We start from the raw sequence: 18,234 nt of genomic DNA on the forward strand, positions 1-18,234 counted from the left end.
CACTGCATCAAAAAAAACAACAACAACATTTTAACAGAAAAAACATTCTACAAAAAAAATAAGACAAGCAGAATCACTACAATACTGCTTAGATGTAGACAGGGAGTCAGGTGCACAAATCCCATTTATCTGAGGGTTTTTAATTCTGCATTTTGAGCCGTTCTTTTCCCATGGTGGAACAAAGATACATTCAAGAGTTTTAAAAGAAAAAAATGGTTGCACAAGTTCTGTTTTATTATAGGTTTCATTTACTTAAACTAGTGTGAAAATGATAAATACAGGGTCAAACGTAAACATACACCCCATCAAATGCTCACAATCTGTCCTTTATTAGGCTGTAGAGAAATAACATGCTTTTTCTAGCCATGCTGAGATCCTGGCCCAGTTCTGCCTGAATATGTGACTATTTTCTCATAAGAAACGTTGGAGATTATATTGATTGATTGGTTCCTTGGCAGAGCACAGACCATAATTTTTCAACAGGGTTCAGGTTGCAGCCATTCTAGGTGGATAATGTTCGTGAGCTATATCCAAAACTGCGATATGATTTTGGGATCTTTGTCCAGTTTTAATTGCAAAATGTTGACTAATTTCGAGATAGTGCACAATCTTCAACCCATTTCTACAGTCCACTAATACTACTAGCAGCAAACAGACCCTCAGGATAATGGCGCCCCTGCCATGCTTAGCAGCAGGAACAATGTCTTTAAAATTTTTAATTCTTGCTCTGACTCCTCCAAACGTCCTTCTCATCATTGTGGCCAAATTGCTCAATTTCTGTCTTATCTTTTCCATGTGGGACACAACTAATTTCAGTTGTGCTTGAAGGTAACAATTGTTGAGCAGGCTCTTCTTTATTGGTGTTACCTTTCCATTTCATGGTGACATTAAACTGGCTTCACTGCAGGCATCGCCTCTAGTGCCACAGGATCTTCCAGATTAGAAAGGGTTTCCACGTTGGTGATGAAGTAGTATATTTTCAAGACACTGTGAAATCGTAAAAGAGTTATGCACAAAGTGTCTTATCAAACCAAAAGTTAGATTAAATTTAAAAGGTATAAGGAATAAAAATATAAATAGATGTAAAAAAGATGAGAGACAGTTCTAGTCAGGATTGTGTTCCGACCTTTAGATTACAGGATAGATGTTTCTTTTGCTCTGATAAAATTTGTCACTGTTCTTTCACAGCCCTCCTGTGGCAATGAATGTTTTTTTTTCCCTCCTGCTGCCAGCCTCATATTACAAACCCCTCAATTTCACCCCAATCAGTTATATTGTTTATATCCAAAGCTATAAGAAAGCTCTGTCACAAAAGACCTCTTCCCACACAAAGAGAGGAAATGAAACTGGCTAGTTTCAGACGTGGCTTGCTTTGTAAATGTACAATGGGGAATGTCAGGATGGACTATTTAATGGGACAAGCCTTTTTGTCAGATTGAGATTTGGATGAACTATTGTACTATAAATTCAAATGGGTTTTTTTTTCTGTTATTGAATTGGGATGCACATCAACTAAAAATAAATAAATCTTTATATATAAAGAACATTTCAAACAAAAAAAATGTAGGATGAAGTGTTCAACATAAAGCAACAGAAACAAAAGGATAACTCCCGCCCAACCCAACCACTTATAGTCGCATGCACACCCCTGCACACACAGACTTCACATGACCACCCACAGACTTGCAAATGGCTATGACCACAAAAGTAGCACAGTCTTAAGCATAATTGTCTATAATGAGGTAATATGGAGTTCAGATAAGATTACAGAATTAAAGAAAAGAAAGGCCAAATAAAAAAAAGTGAAAATAATACAATGTAAGACATGTATATCTGATGACTTGGCTAAAAAATAGGTAAGACTAATATGTGAAATAAATTAAAATGAACAAAAAATTGCAATTAACATCCAAGAAAACAGAATAAAAGATAAAAATGGGTCAAAACTTTAATAATAAAATCCAAATACAAATAATGAAGGCATGAATTCTAACAAAAACCACTGAAAGGTTTTTCTAAAGAGATAGATCTGCTCTTAAAAATGTTTATATTTCCATCTACCCTTGTGGGACAATTAATACTCAACTCTACTCTACTCATGAAGGGTGTAAAACAGTTTTATTCCCTTGACTTCAGGGAATAAGACTTTCTTCTTGATAACATTTCTGCATTAATTTTGAATTAAAAAAAATATGTTGTGACCAGCCATTATACGGACAAGCATTAAGCCACTAATTCAGTATGCTTGACAGGGAAATACAAAAGCATTTGTTAACAAGCCAGCCAATGATGTGGAACATCCATTTCCATAATTTAACAGTATAAATTACTGTTAAATGTTGGAAATAATATTTGTAATATTTGTTTTATGGCCTTAGCTAATCACAAGTAAACAACATCAACTTTGGCCTCATTTTAAGGAAGTACATTGATTTTAATTTAGTAATAAAAGTGGACAAATCTAACTAGTAAATTAGAATATAGTTCGAGTTTTTTTCCCAGAGGAGGGTATGGTGTACAGAACTGAACAATGTGTAGAGTGTAACACAATGCACCATATCACAGTGTTTTTCTTCGCCTTGCAGCCAAGTTCAAAATATTTAATTTGAAAACAGCTTTCTGATGAGGTAGTTCATATCATTTCATCAGAAGAAATTCTACAAAACAAAACAAAAAAAAAACCCATCCATATCTGTGTGTTTACGCACTAATGACCACAACCTGATCACAGAGAGCTGTTTGAGTTGTGACTGATTTTAATTTTAGAGCAGACTCTCAGTCTGCCACACAGCTCTGTGCTGTCTCACATCAGTGTGGAAGACACTGTTGTTTCAGTACAGCAGCTGGGGGAGCAAGCCCAACTTTCATAGCTAGATGATATTATTGCTGATGTTTTTTTTTTCTTCTTCTCATCATTAGTGAACAAAGGCGCTGGGGCTTTTCTTTGGCAGACAGCTGTATGCTGTGTTCAAGGTGTAATTTGAAAAGACGTGTGCCCTCTTCCCCAAGCACTGAGTCTTACCCATGCAATGTGAATAGCCTATATAGCTTATCATGTGAACAGTACTTACAGGTGTACTTAGTACTAAGGTGGCAATAGAGCACCTAGTTCTTCAATAACCGCTATGATGCAGCAACATGCCTACTATAGTAGCTTTAATAGTATAAATTATAAGGTGGAAAACAAGATCAAAGGTGAGCTGCAATTTCTGCCAGAGAATGTATTAACTTTCTGCTTTGCTCCTCTGAACGAGTGCAAGATGGAATCATTAGTGTAAAAAAGCCTTGCTCCATTAAATGGGACTTCAGCAGATAGACTTAAGGCATCTCAAGGCCATGAGTTCAGTTTTTGAAACCAAAATGTAAAATAGACAACAGTCTGAAAGATTTTGTCATCACTTCTCATTAAAATGAGAGTGACAAGTTAATGTTTATACAAGTATTGCTGTCTTAGATGTTATTTGAGGTTCTGTTTTGAAAATTGTGTTAGAAAAGACTTGTAAATTGTTATTAAGCTGACACTTTGAGATGTTATTATTCAACATGAGTAAAAAGTGACATACACAAGTGCAATGTCAAAATGATTAATGCCTGTCGCCTTTTAGAGTATGAGTGTGCATTCTGTGCTATAATAAAAAAAATGAGAAGATGATTTTCAAAAAGTATTTTTGCTTTAATTGCCCACCTATCCTTTTCAATATTTTGACACTTGTTGTCACACATAAAGCTCTCTCCTGTAGAGAAGAGTTGCTTTATAAAACATTTATGACAACGAAAGCCTAAAAGGGGTCACAGTGATGGCTTGCACCCAGCAGTGGTAAAAGGAAATAAAAGAAGACTGATATTTTCAAAATCACATAAAGATTCTCGGTATGTCAATGTATAAAGTCTGTCTTTGAGTTTAACACAGCAATTACATCTCGCCTTCAAACATTGGTATATGTGTTCTATTCTGTATTTTGTGGATGACATCTGACACACACTGTCTCATAATAGAATGTATTAGAGTACAGCAGCACTGCTTTGGAGAGGTTTAGCAAGACACCAAACTCCATTGTTGTCTTCAGGAATTTGAAAGCAAAATAATTACTTTTAAGTCTGCACTCAAATAATTACAGTTTCCTTGATAACATTTTGTCTCTAAGAGGTTGGCAATGACCCAACTTTAAGTTACAATCTTTGTGAAACTAAGTTGAAGGTTATTCAAGGTATTTGAAACAATAAAGACGAGATATGGTTAGTCACCAGGTAGGATGGTATACAGACGTGTCAGACACTTCAGGCAAAAAAGATACAAGGGACCTAGTCTCATGTGAATAAAACATGACACTGTCTCTCCCCACTTTTGAATCACTCTCCAAAATTGTTACTACATGCTTTGACCTCAAGTTACTTTGGTACAAGAGGAAGAGGTGGGTAAAAAAAGGGGAAAAAAGGGAGGGAGGACGGCAAAAAAATAAAACGTGGAAAGTTTTTTGGGTTTTATGCAACACTCAAATATTCTGTATGCTTTTCAGCTCAAAATACTTACGACATTATTTTAACATAATTTACTTTTCAAGCATATCTTCTTAGAAATTATGTAAATTGTCAGTGAGTGTTAACTTTTTCCAAACTTATTCTGAGAAAAAGACCCATCACAAAGACCTCTGTTCTTACCTCTTGCTGTGTATATGACTCTAGCTCCGCTCTTTTGGCCTCAGGCTCTCCAGCGATTGGACCGCGGAGCGTCTGCAGGAAGAGTGCTGCCTTCCTTTTCCTCTCCGCCTGTAGCTGTTTCTCCTTGGACTCCTTAGATGCCTGGGCCAGCTTCTCCCTGGCTGCAGCTGCGAGGCGATCCTCCAGTTTCTGCTTGGCTGAAGGCAACAAGATGAACAAGGAAACACAGGAGAAATGTTTGGAAGGTAGTCACTTTCCTCTTATGTTTTGACCACTGAGACATTCAACTACTTAGGAGTTGAATGTCCACCTAGTAGACATTCAAAAAGGAGGTAGAAAATAGGAGCCTGTTTATAACAAGAACGACTAAAAGAAAGACGGGAAGAAAAAAAAAATACTTAGACAAAATCAAAAGTGAAGCAACAAACAGGAGAAAAAAAAGAAAAAAAAAGATACCGAAAGTACTTTTCCACATTTACTGACACATCTAACCAAAGTAATTTCAGGCAATTTTCTGAGTTCGCAACAGCTAAATATTGACAGAAGTTCTGCAAATAATTTTAACACCCAACTGCATCTTGTGCAAAACATATTGTCATGCAATTTAGGGTTTTTATACAGAAAAATTCAAAGTAGGATAGAAAATATGGTATAGGAGACAATACATGTTGGTAATAATGAAAATATTAACTATTTGGTAAGTGAAAAAATTAAATGCAGTAAAAGGAAGTTGGGGTTAGAAAGAACTTAGGTTAAAGAAGAACAGCAAGGAATGCTGAGATGCTAAGGGACAAATGAAAACAAAGGAAGTCCAATGTAGAATCATAATATATAAGAAAATGCTAACCAAAACTCCGCTTTTTTAGGTTATGCAACTGCTGGGGATACAGTAATCTCTAACACGCTAAAAATAGGCCAGCTGCTGAGGCAAATCACACTTGAGTACAGTGAACAGCAGCCAGGATGAGTAGAATCCATCTGTACCCCAGACAATGAAAACACAATATTGGCATTCATTCGTCTCGCTGTTGTATTTTCAGAATCATCGTCAATTAGATGCATAAAAATATAAAAGCTGTGGAAAAATGAGACAAGAATTTGGTATTTAATTATTATCCAATTAATTTTAGAGACTTTTGCAGCATGAAAATGCTGGAAAAGGATGCCGGATCTGATTCCAAGTACTGGATTAGAATCTCATTTAAGATATTTTTAAATGATCAGCATATGAGACACAGATGACAAAAGGTATGCCAATTTTTAACAGCAGCCTACAGTTAGCACACAGTTTGCAAAAACTGCAATATAGGCCACGCATTTAATTAGTAAACTGCTGTAGATGAAAACATCAACAGCCAAGTTGTGAATTTATAGTATTGAAGTCAGGTATATGTTAAAAACTAAAACACTTACACTAAGTGAAAAAAAAAATCTAAATCAAGTTTACAGAGTACTCTAGAGCTCAATCTGTGAGAACTATCAATGTTTATGGTCTTAAAAAATTATATATTTTGTTTTCTTTTTGACAAAATCAATTTTTATCTTACTGAATTCAAATAAAAAATAAATTGCATTCTATAAAATCGGGAGTGAACTGAAGAAAGTGAAAATAAAAAGGTAATGAAAGTCATTCACTTTTGATGATTCTTGGTTGGTTAATCATACAAGTCAAACTATATCACCATCAAAGTCTGTAACTGTTTAAAACAACCCCAAAATGTGAACTAAAATGAGAGATATCTGGTACAACTTACACATCGATAATCATTCCCAGCTGCCCACGATCAAAACAGCACATCTACTGGGAAATGTTTGCATCTCCAGTTTGTTTATCACAAACACCATTTAATGTGGGTGGCCTTTCTTCACGCCATCACCACAGATAAGTGTTTGCTGTCTGCTACTGATCCTTATGCTATCTGATCAAATTAAGCCTACTGACTGACAGCCACATTGCTGCACAGCAGAAGCAATTTGGTCAGCTTTTTATTAGGCTGCTGCAGCCTCTTTCTCTGGCTGCCTGTCAATTTAAAAAAAAAGCCATTAGATTCTAAAACTGTTCCAGTGAACCTAAAGAAACCTGACAACCTCATTGATGCTGAAAGTAGCACCTTTGTCTTTGACCATCCATCTGTCTTTTAAGGTTCAATTTAACAGCTGTCTTTCTAGTCAAAAGGTCATTATTATGATTTTGATCTAATCAGTAACTATAATAAAGTGCAAAACATTTCTCTTTAAAGACACAGGCTGTCTCAAGGGCATTTGTTGAAAGCATTTACAAAATGATTTCAATCAGGAAAATCTGATATGCATGGCAATAATGACTTAGTCTGCTATTCCAAATTCACAGAACTAAGAATGGTGACAGAACACAAAGTCATGGAGTATTGCTGAAGAGAATTGTTTGTTGGTCACTTGCCTTTTCATTATATGAAAATTAGTACGATAATTGTGATGAAGAGTTCAAGGACAGCCATCCCTGCACCTGCTCAGGTTTTATTAACTGCAGTGATAAAAGCTGACCAACTAATTAAAGCCTGCAAAAGGTTATATTAGGCTGTAACGGCCCATGCTTGACAACAAGCTTCCTTAATAAATCAACATGGAAATACTGAATTTCTACTTCATTAGCATTCGATGACAGTGATCACATGTAAAAATGACTTTGAAGTACTGTCTTTCTTTTCAGAATTTCATTTCAACAAGTGAAACAACCTATAGATTCATAACACACACATACTGTATATTTAACAAGCTTAGGTTGAAATATCATTACTTGGAAAATGAAATCTTGAATATTACACAAGACCAACTGAGAAATGATATACCATGGTTTACACAAGAGTGGGAAAGACTGCTCACTTAACAGTTGCCACCAATGAGTAATATTTCTTTTTTCTTAACCAAGTCTGATTCAGACACAACAAACATGCTTTGCCTAGACTAAGAAAAAAGAGGACTGGACAGTTGCTCAGTGTAGCAGTGTACCAATAAATTGGCTCAGATTTCTTTGATGTTGTGACATCAGTGATTGGCTGATGCTTACATGAGAGAGACGTCTTATCCACCAATCTTATCTACCTCTGCAAATATCTGAAAATCAACCACTGTCTTCTTTTGCTCTGCTGTGAGTGAGGGCTGCCTGACAGTACTGTCCACCAGGTCACCTCTGCATGTGTGCAATTAACAATAGTCACACTGTGACCAACTTATTGACTTTTAAGACAAGAAAATCATTATTGGTCAAAATCGGTATTGGCATGTCAGGCTTTTTAAAGACAACTAATCAGCCAGAAATCTGCATTCCTAGCCCAGTGGTCAACGATCTTGTTTTTAATTGAAAATTTAATTTGCTTTTAGAAAGGAAATTAAGGTCCTAGAGTCACTGAGAGATGAGAGGCACAAAATCAAGGGGTGAAGAGTAATGTAAGGGTTTGAGGAGCTATGACATCTGCTGCTGTTGGTTTGTTGTGTTAACTCAAGACCAACGTCAGCACAGCTGCTTAACCGGAAGTGGGAATTTAAGAGAACCTTCATGCTTCCCTTTGCTGCCCATGTTTATAATGATGCTGGTTTTATTTTCCAACCAGACCTGGCAGCTGCTCACACTCCAAAAAGTACCAATATGTGACTTAATAACCATAGTATGATGTGCTTGATTGTCCAAAAAACAGGGCTGACCTAAACCGCTCAGAGAATACAAGGACTTCCTTTACACCACAGGTGGATGACTTCTGTGTCACACCACAATGATGCTGTAAGAGATGCCAAAGAAGCCCAGACCACAAATTCATCCCCACAATAAATAATAGGACATAAACATGTGTTTTAGGTAAGTGCAAAAAACTGAGCATGTTTTCCCGCACCATAAAAGGTTAAAATGAGCCAGTTCAACATCTTGAAAGTCCTTATAAGATTACAGTTCAAGGTCCAGTCAGTCAACAGATTGTATCTGCGTAATAAGTAATGTGGAAATAAAACAGAGCTCAAGATTGTCAGTCTAATTTGTTTTTTGTATTTACCTTGTTTTGCTTCCAGCTCTTCTAATGTTAGAACAGGTTTCTTCTCTTCAGATGTAATCACAGGAGGAGGCTCTTTTTCAACCACTATAGCTCCACTTATCACAGCATCAAGCCCCTCCTCTTCCAAAAACTACCAGCAAAAAAACAACAATCACCGTCAAATGTGTTAAAACTGTATTCTGAGGAAGGTGCTTACTTTGATATTAAAAAACACAACATCTACACATGACTGTGGATGTTATATAAAAGACAAATTAAAAACTGACCTTGTCCTCGTCTGAATCATCGTCCAGCCGCACTCTGTTCTTCTCCAAGGGAAGCAGGTCATTTTCCTTTGGCTTGATGGCAAAAGAGATGGGGGCAAAAGAGGCTGTGAAAGCACAAAGACAAAAGTTAAGCGATTTTAAAAAAGACCAAAGGAGGGTTCGAAAGAGGGCAGACATGATCATCCAAGCCTATTTTGGTTTCTTTAGTAAATTGGAGCAAAGAAAAGTAAGGTTAAAAAACTGAACAAGAAAGAGATTAGGTGAAAGAGGAAGAGAGAAAGGAGGGCCAAATGGCAGAAGAAGAAAAGGGGACTGGGACTTTTTTTTTAATAAGAAATAAAAAAAATAGCCAATCATAAACAGCCAGGAAAACAGGCAGTTGAAGCAGTAGGATACAATGTATTTCTATTTCATTACCAAATAAATTTTCTCTAGCAGAGTTGAAAGAAGACTATGTGCCTTATTCCCCGAAGCAATATCCTTAATATAGGATCAAGATCCTTATAGTGAAGGGCTGTATAGGTTACTTGGGCTATTTTCTGTCTTAATATTAGTTTTCCCCAGCCTGGTTCATGATCAGTGGCATCCCAATAATCAGTCTGCATGGATGCCTCATTTCCATACAGAGCCTGTGCATGTTTATGGCTCCCACCAGCACAGAGGTAAGCAGTCTAATCTTTGCATAGACATTTGTGGCCCGATATCATCGAATGAAATTGTCAACGTAAACACAACCACACTCATGGGTGCCTGTACAAAACTGACAATATAAAGCTCATCGACAGACACACATTAAAGTAACTAAATGCTCAGGGGCAATTATGCACACATTTGCTCAAGGACTTTCCATCTTATTTAGAAGGACAGTCATAAAAAAAATCTCAACTGAAGTGCATAACATATACTATGCCTTGCAAATTTGTTTCTTTGCACTTGTTTTTATTTCACCACACTTTGACTACAAATTTCAATACATTTAATTGGGATTTAGTGTGCTACACCAACTTGAAGTACTGCATAATGTTGAAATAAAATAAAAATAACAAATAATGTTTACATTTCTTACCAATATTCATATATATTTAGCTTTCCTTAGTCTAACTAGTGGAGAAAAGAATCCCAATGACGCTGTGCTGCCATCAATTACCAGGGTACTTGGCCAGTGTATGACTAATGTTGTGCTTTTTAGTCACTCTTTGGTTGCCATGGCAGGATTTTTTGGGGAATGATGAAGCCCCCATTGTGAATCAGTTTGATGTTTCACATCATGGAGCTGAAATTGCAGAACCAAAGGATGTGGCTCACAACATGCAGCATTGATCTACGTGTTGGCACTACCCTTAGGAAGAAATGCCACACATAGCACTAAGCTCTATTATCTGCATAATATTATCTACATTGGTTTGTGCTAATCAACATAATTCTCAGATCAAATGGACTAAGGGGATAATATGACACTGTTCTGTTCTCACTTGTAGACTAAACAGCTGCTCCAGATGTTTTTGTACTATGTCAAACTACTTTGGCATATTGTCCCTCACAGTTCTAGGGTTAGGAGTACCATCCTGAGATGGATGAGGGGCGTAATATTGGCGGACAACTTCAAAGCCCCATCTTCGGTCAGTTTATCAAGTGGAGTGGATAAACATGCATAGATCCGAGAAAGAAAGGACTCTCTAAAAGAGGCTATTCACTTCCTTCTTCCCACTATTCTGCAAAGACCTGATTTGTAAAGTAGATAACTGATAGCTGACTTAACAGATTCTCTTAACTAAGACGAAGATCTCTGCAGCCCCTCCAGAGTTAAATATGGTATATTCTCCAATTAATGCTCTGCTTCTCTGGTAGCTTAAGTAGATGTCAAATGAGGGATTGAACAGAGCTTATTTGAACACTTTGAATATTGCTATACATCTTAACTTGTCTTTAAACTCCCCCACAACTTCATCTGTGACCTGTCTGGTGTGTTCCATTTTATTCATAGTTCTGCTGTTTCACTGCTTTGTTTAACAAATCTTTGAAGGGGGCATAACACATACAAACATGCACTTTTTCAAGACATTGGAACCGTTTCCTTCCACGTCACAATTTTAAGCACTACTTTATATCGGTCTGTTCCCAAATAGAACACATTAAAGTTTGTAGCTGCAAAAGGTCAAATTGTGAAAAACTTTTGAATACTAATACATTACAAAATGACCTATTTGTGTGTTTTGCAATAATAAGTTACCTTTTGTGAGCTTGGCGTCATTAGCTGAGTCGTCTGATTGAAGCTTATCTTCGTTTGTTGTCAGACTCTACATGAAAAGGACGCAAAAGAGATAATTCAAATGAGATCAGTTTAAACTGTTAAAATGCAGATCAGTAAAATGTAGGACATCCATCAAAACTTATTGCTTTTTTTCTGTGATGAATCCACAAAAACAGCAAAACTTTGACAAGAGGCAGATGGTGCTGAAAATGAGACTTCAGTAGAACCTGAATACGTTCATTTGTTACATAATGCACCGTTAGGTATGCACCAGCAGTGTGTGAAAAAGTTAGTTAGGAAAGCTATTTAACACATACAAGTGTTTGCAACGCATCCGCCTTGTGCAGTACCACAAATGGATGATGCTGAAATGTTACAAAAGGTCATTTCTTTTCATTGGTACACTAAAATTACAGCCATTTTATTTAATCATTGTAATTATCTTTATACAGGGGTGAATCTAAATTTGAGGTTAAAATTTTGCAGAAAAAAAAAGCTGATGTGGAAAACATGAAAGGAGACTCCTGGGCAAATTCTCCGTTCCACAATATTTCTGTAACAGAAGCTGGGCACTATTAAAGATATGCAATATTTGGAAAAATGCAAAAGTAGGGTAAAGTTTGTCCACATAAAAGGAAATAAGAAGCACAATATTTTTTATGGTAATTTACTCTAAATGGTCGAAGACAAGATGATCAACCAGATATCACTCTAAAATCTTTTGATAAAAGTTTTGATCTTACACAAGTGCAAATTTTGATCTTCACTTTGCTCAATAAATAAGTATTTTATCACTCAGCAAAACATGACCTTGAATGTGCAGGGAAACTTATGTTAGCACAGGGGTAAGGTGTTTGTTGTTGTTCATCATCAGGATTTTGACCCAATGCTTTAAAGAAATTAAAGTTTCATGCCAACTACTTGGCATACTTTCCGTAGGAGTGAGAATTGCAGCTTTGCTTGGCCAGTGTATGACCCCAATGTTGTGCTTCTTCAGCCACTCCTTGGTTGGCATGGAAGGATGTTTGGGGGTCTTTGCCATTCCAGCAGATGAAAAAAACCTAGTTCACCCATGACATGTAGTATAAAACTATCTGTAACTTCTAGATTATGCTTCAAGATTGTTTATGTTGCCATTCTGTCCTCCTCAGTTAATGAAATCACCAAACAAATTAGTGACCGTTTCCACCCAATCGGGATCTGGGAATCAAATTCTGACTTATTGAAAGCTAGGTTTAACTCATTAGTGACATTTACTTCTTTAATTTCCTGTTGTAGTATGTTCTGATAGGGTCCATTTTTTTAAATGAGAAGCATGAAGTTAGGTTTACAAAAAATAATTTTAAAAAATGATTAATTTAAAACATGTTGCAATTTCAACATTTGTCAAAAACCCAAAGGTTGATAAATGAGGCTGTGGCAGAATATTCCTTACATCTACAGTTTATATTCATTGGTAATGTAATGTAGCAAACTAATGGCATGTCATTTTTAATAAATAATCCACATAGTTATCCAAATAGCCATGTTTATATTCTGATCTTTCTTATAATGTCAAGGCTGCATTTTTCTTCCCATGACTCTCATTTATACACCTGCTTGCCTAATTATTCTCAAAAAAGCTTTCCATGTTTCCCTATAGAATCTAACACACTCAGCTTAAACATCTGGCTATTATATAATACGTGGGAAGAATTGATGGGACGAGGGGTGATGAAGGTCAAATGAAAGGGAAAGATGTAGCCTCATGAGATACATTTCAAAAGGTTCAAAGAACATTTGAGAGGAATATTAGATTGTGAGTGATCTATACTTTTAAAGTCACTGAGCAAAATCAGAATGACCCCAGAAGATAACCTCTTTAGAGAACTCAAATATCAAAGCTCAGAGTTGAATAAGTGGGAGGAAAGACCGATTAAAACATCCCAGGAAGACTTGATTGAAAAATAAAGATTATCTCAAACAGATCAGAGGGTAACCTTTCACACCTGTTAGCTTTCTTTAGTTGTGAGGTCCTTGCCTTTTGTAAACTATAAGATAGAATATTGGTACTGACAGAAAGCAGAAATGTCTGCAATGAAATTGCAGAAATATTCTACAGATCCTGACCACAAAATGAAAATAGTTGAATTCAGAGTTTCAACACATTTTCTCATTCCTGATTAATTTATGCTAAAGTAAAAATAAAAACAAAAACTTCGTTGAACCTTTATATCAGGGTAGCATTGAGAAATGCACAAAAAAATTCTTGGACACACTTCACTGATAGGCGACATCACATTAAATCTACCATAGACTGAGATTGTCTCAAATGCAATAACTCTGAAGTTAATTAAACTTAAATGCGTCTCATAAAATGCTGAATTAATGTTCTTTAAATTTGATGATAAAAATTTCTAAGCTTTATCACTTCTCGGTGCATGTGAGACCTTGAAGGAATGCACTTGCTCCAGAAAATATTGTCATCTGCCATTTTAAAGATTCTGTCTTCTAGAAACGCAAGTAAAAGGTTTTTTTTTTAAAAAAAAGCAGTAGTAGGATGATTTTTATTTAAATGTCGGTGTGACAAAAAATATTTCTTCAATGTTAATGAGCAGAGTTGTGTGTAATAGTGTGTTGAAGAAGAAATGGAGAAACCAGACGTTGTGCTCAGACTAACCAAACATGGATAACCATGTTTGAATCTGCCTAGCTTTATTTAATATAGGTCAAAGCACTTATTAATTTTAATAAGTGACTTATGATAAGTCAAAGCACACTTAATTATTGGGACAGTTAAGTGACCCATTAATTGAACTCGAGCTTTTTGGGGAAATTACAACCAGCCAGACTGTGTAGGACTTCTTCAGGTGTTTAGAAATCCAACTTATGCACACAAACCAAGCTTACTTTTCTGAAGATGTAGAGAGAAAGAGTCCATTTGAGAAAGTCACATTTTTATCAACTAATTACTTGAGAACTCCATGTAAGTAGATATATTTCATGACGCATGAATAAATAGTACATACAACAGTGTATAAATGGATTGATAATGACCAATCTGATTGATTGATGGATGGATTGATTGATGCATGGAAAACATGGTGGAGAATGAGAAATTTTATAAATATTTTGTGAATAATCCATAAAGGAAACAAGCTGAACGATAGGTGTGCAGAAGGTGAGTAACATCGACACCAGGTCAAATTTAGATGCATGTATTACATGTAGAAAAATGTCATTTAAGATGCCGAATGCCAGATTTGTTCCTCCCACTCCTGATTCATGAGATCCATCTTAGTCAAGGAGTGCTTCAAATTGGTAGGTTGGCTTTGGAGTTGTTGCAGCTGCAGAATAAAATGGGACATTGTGCAGCTATCATTGCTCTGTTCAACGAAGAGGTTGGAGAGCATATAATTCACTTACGTTGATGACCTCATTGGTACCCATTTTTTATTGCTTTTCCCTCTAGATCTGCACCTGCATCTACACTGACAAAATAGCAGTTGTCAACTTGACCAGGCATCTCAGCAACGAGAGACCTGGTCAACTCACTTGTTTGACCAAAACAAGAAGCTTTGTGTTAAGAAATCATATTTGTCCTCGATGTTTCATTTCACATTTGTGATATGTAACGCATGTTTTGTCTCAATGCCTGAGAATAAGAAGCATGCCTACACTGTCACAACTACAGCTGCTACAGAAATATAAGGTGATGAGTTTCCAGAGTTTTCACTCAAAACAGCTGCCATGATTTGGGAAACTAAATAAAACCTCTTTGTACCAGTCGGGTCTACACCACTTAACTTTTCAGAGCTGGTTAGTAGAGGAAAAGGTCACTTAGCAATTATATGTTTGCTTCATTGTACAGTCTTCTCAGAGGGTCGCATTTTGCGATTGCAAAGCAGTTTTTTTTTTTGTTTCTGTTGCACGTCAGCAACAGCAGCATGTGTGAACAGCAGAATGGCAGATGTGTACAGAAACAAGAGAGCTGGCAAAGCAAAACGCACAACACCAAACATCAACACAGCTGATTCTGCAACTTGCTATTTTTAAGTTCTGTCAGTCTATGAAATTCCAAAGGTGAAGACGTGGCTGCTTAGTGGGGAGGTTATTTTTGCACCAACAATGTGTGCAAAAACATGTGAAAAGTGCCCAGGACTCAAATTAAGCAGATTCCACACACAAAGCAGATTCTGCTGGCTCAGTTATCATAGTGGAAAAAGCCTTCATCCTCAATATAGATGACTTTGAAATGATTATCAATCTGTACTCAATGCAACTTTTGACAATATCCCTGGCAGATAATATTTTCCATTCTCACAGTATTTTTTCTTTTCCTTATTTAAATATTATGGATCAGGAAGTCTCCAACTCCAGCATGTCAGATCCAAGAATATTTGGAACGTAAAGCAACTAATTTCAAGGTTGACCAAGTGCACTGAATGACACAACCTTTTCTCAATCTCAGACGCCTTCTGATATAAAAACTGCTCATATTAATAGTTCAGTTTTTTCATTCAGACCTAGCAATAATTTCTCTCCCAGGATCGCTAAAGCTAAACCGATGGCTGAATATGAACATTGTGCTCCAGATAATAATGAGAATTACTTCTAAATACATGGAATTAAAAAAATTAAGAGGGTACGTAGAGCTGATAGTGGCTGAATTTAACCTCATAGTTTTATAACATTTTTAAAGCAGCCAGATTCATCCAGTAGAATAAAAAAAGAGATGCTTTTTGTGTCAGCAGATGTAATTCACATCATTCTATGGAATCTGAAAATGTTCTGGTTGTACTGTCAAAACATGCCTTCACATAATTAACATCAGTCACATTTTTACTATATAAAGATGTTTACAAACTGAGTGCAACAACTACATGGGAATTCTCTGGGCTGCACTGGAAAAACAAACCTGAACTTGCCCATTACCAGCTTTGTAAAGCAAATTTTATGTTAATCCAGAACATCCTTTGTATTCAAGATCAGCAGGATCAACAGCTGACAACATTTATTCAGGTATCTATGTTTTGCATTGCAGCTGCTAAAAACAAACTGTCAATACTGTCATTATTAACTATTATGATATCATCTTATTTAATATTACATAGCTAAAGTTTCCCGATGAAGTGAGTGATTAGCTAGCTTTTTAAAAATCTGTCCTAAACCTACAGACAAAAGACTAACACTAAAGACACAAACGGATTAAAAAAGGTAATGACAAGGAAACCTTAATTCTCTTCTTTTAGACATTAGGTTAATATGTATATAAGAATCTTTAGTTTCATACCTCTGATAGAGCTTTTCCTTCCTTTTGCAAGAAGTAATTCTTCTTAAACTCATAATAGGCGTTGTACTGATGCCACGACTGTAGAAAATCAAACCTACAAAAGACAGAAGCACAAGTTAAGCTTAAAGATGATGAAAAAGTACTGGAGTGACACAATTTTTTATTTATTACAATTTGATTACACAACAGATTTGTGCATCATAAAAACAATTACCGAGGATCGTTCTTAGCACGGACGCTAGCTTCGAACTTCAGTCCGTTCCTCGCAACATACTCAGCCAGCTTGTCTATGACTGGCTGGATGTCGGGTGGTGGGGGAATGATGGCTGGCAGCGCTGGTGTGGATACTGGAGCTTCAACTTTGGAGCTATATTGGGGGAAAATGTGGAAGTGCAAAGCAAGTCATCAACGGGCAACACGGCAGATACACGCCAGTATGCACATAAAAAGTTATTTTACATATCAATTTGATAGTGTCTTTTTCATTTTCTAAGAAAGTATTTTTCAATTCTATTCAAATGTTAGAAAAAAATATATATATTCATCAAGTTGATACCTGATTTCTGGTATGTTCACAGCAGTAGTAGTAGCTGGGGTGGAAACCTGTGGGGGAGCTGCAGCTTGTGGTGCCACAGTGACAGTTACAGCAGGTGTTGAAGTGCTCTCACTGTGGGACGAAGGCTCAGAGGAAGCAGGGGCCGAAACGACAGCTGAAGTCATATTGTTGTAGTATGAATTTGCATCTACACCAGGTGGAGGTGCAGCTAAGCAGTATGAGCCATCTGGAAGCATGTAATACCCGTAGTAGACAGCTGCAGACAAAAGAAGAAACTATTATAAATACAGTGTCTTTATTTAGATGTATTGGAGTACACAGGGGACTGAATATACGTCAAACGTTTTATGTCAAGTTAAACATTTTACAAATCACTGTAATAGATCTTAGAAATAACCCAAATGTTCCATTTAAAGGACAAACAGCTCAGCTCATTCAATAGAGATGATTTTGATGAATACAAACACAGTTATGCTTTTGAACAGGAACAATATTGTGCAACTAATTTTCTTGTCCAAACAACCAAATAATAGCTTTAAGTGGAAAATAATTATCAGTTTTTGTTGAGACTGGCATCAATAATTTAAATATCTGCTTTAGGCTGTGATTTTGGGGTGTTTTTATGTCAGACGCTGATGTCATGATAATGGATGCATGATGAGCTTAAAACATTAATTTGACACTGTACGGAATCATTTCAGCCTCTTGAATTATGCAGGCTTTGCATTTTAACCTTGCTAAAGAGCATGGATCAGTCAAGGAAAAGTCACCCGCTGATGGAGGTGGAAATGGAAATGTACTATAAATAACACAAATGCCAAATTTTTTTTTGGCTCATTTGCTGTGTTAAAATGACTTTTCCAAGGAAAGTGAAAATGAAAGACAGGGCAACACCAATGCCTCTAGTAGTTCTTTCACTGATGATTCAAGTTAAGAAAACAAACACAAGCCCAAAGGTTTAAAAAGACATCAGTGTCCTGTACATACAGATGAAACCGATATTAAAAACAACAACCCTTGTGATCCTACAACTCTATCAGAAGGAGGTGATAAAAATGCGCATGTGACCTGTATATATAAAAAGGTCGTCTTAGTTGTCAGAAGTTTTTTAATCTGAAAGATCTTTTATTGTTAAAAGAAAGACTAGAAATGCAGAGACAGGGATAAAATAAATGGTCAATGTCAAAGTAGAGACAGTGTGATATTAG

General features: G+C 36.3%; 1 protein-coding gene across 2 annotated transcripts in view; it reads right to left on the minus strand.

Annotated features, from left to right (window-relative positions):
• Window positions 1-18,234, minus strand: part of sfswap (splicing factor SWAP) — a 55,656-nt gene that overhangs the window by 21,258 nt on the left and 16,164 nt on the right. For both annotated transcript variants that reach the window (XM_032569516.1, XM_032569517.1), the window contains exons 8-14: window positions 17,027-17,282; window positions 16,685-16,837; window positions 16,471-16,564; window positions 11,178-11,244; window positions 8,948-9,051; window positions 8,682-8,811; window positions 4,660-4,856 (exon numbers count right to left, since the gene is read on the minus strand). In XM_032569516.1, the coding sequence (XP_032425407.1) occupies window positions 4,660-4,856; window positions 8,682-8,811; window positions 8,948-9,051; window positions 11,178-11,244; window positions 16,471-16,564; window positions 16,685-16,837; window positions 17,027-17,282 (1,001 nt within the window). The remainder of the gene's footprint in view (window positions 1-4,659; window positions 4,857-8,681; window positions 8,812-8,947; window positions 9,052-11,177; window positions 11,245-16,470; window positions 16,565-16,684; window positions 16,838-17,026; window positions 17,283-18,234) is intronic.

Source organism: Xiphophorus hellerii, chromosome 8 (assembly GCF_003331165.1).
Source record: "Xiphophorus hellerii strain 12219 chromosome 8, Xiphophorus_hellerii-4.1, whole genome shotgun sequence".
In the NCBI taxonomy this organism is placed as follows: Eukaryota; Metazoa; Chordata; class Actinopteri; order Cyprinodontiformes; family Poeciliidae; genus Xiphophorus; species Xiphophorus hellerii.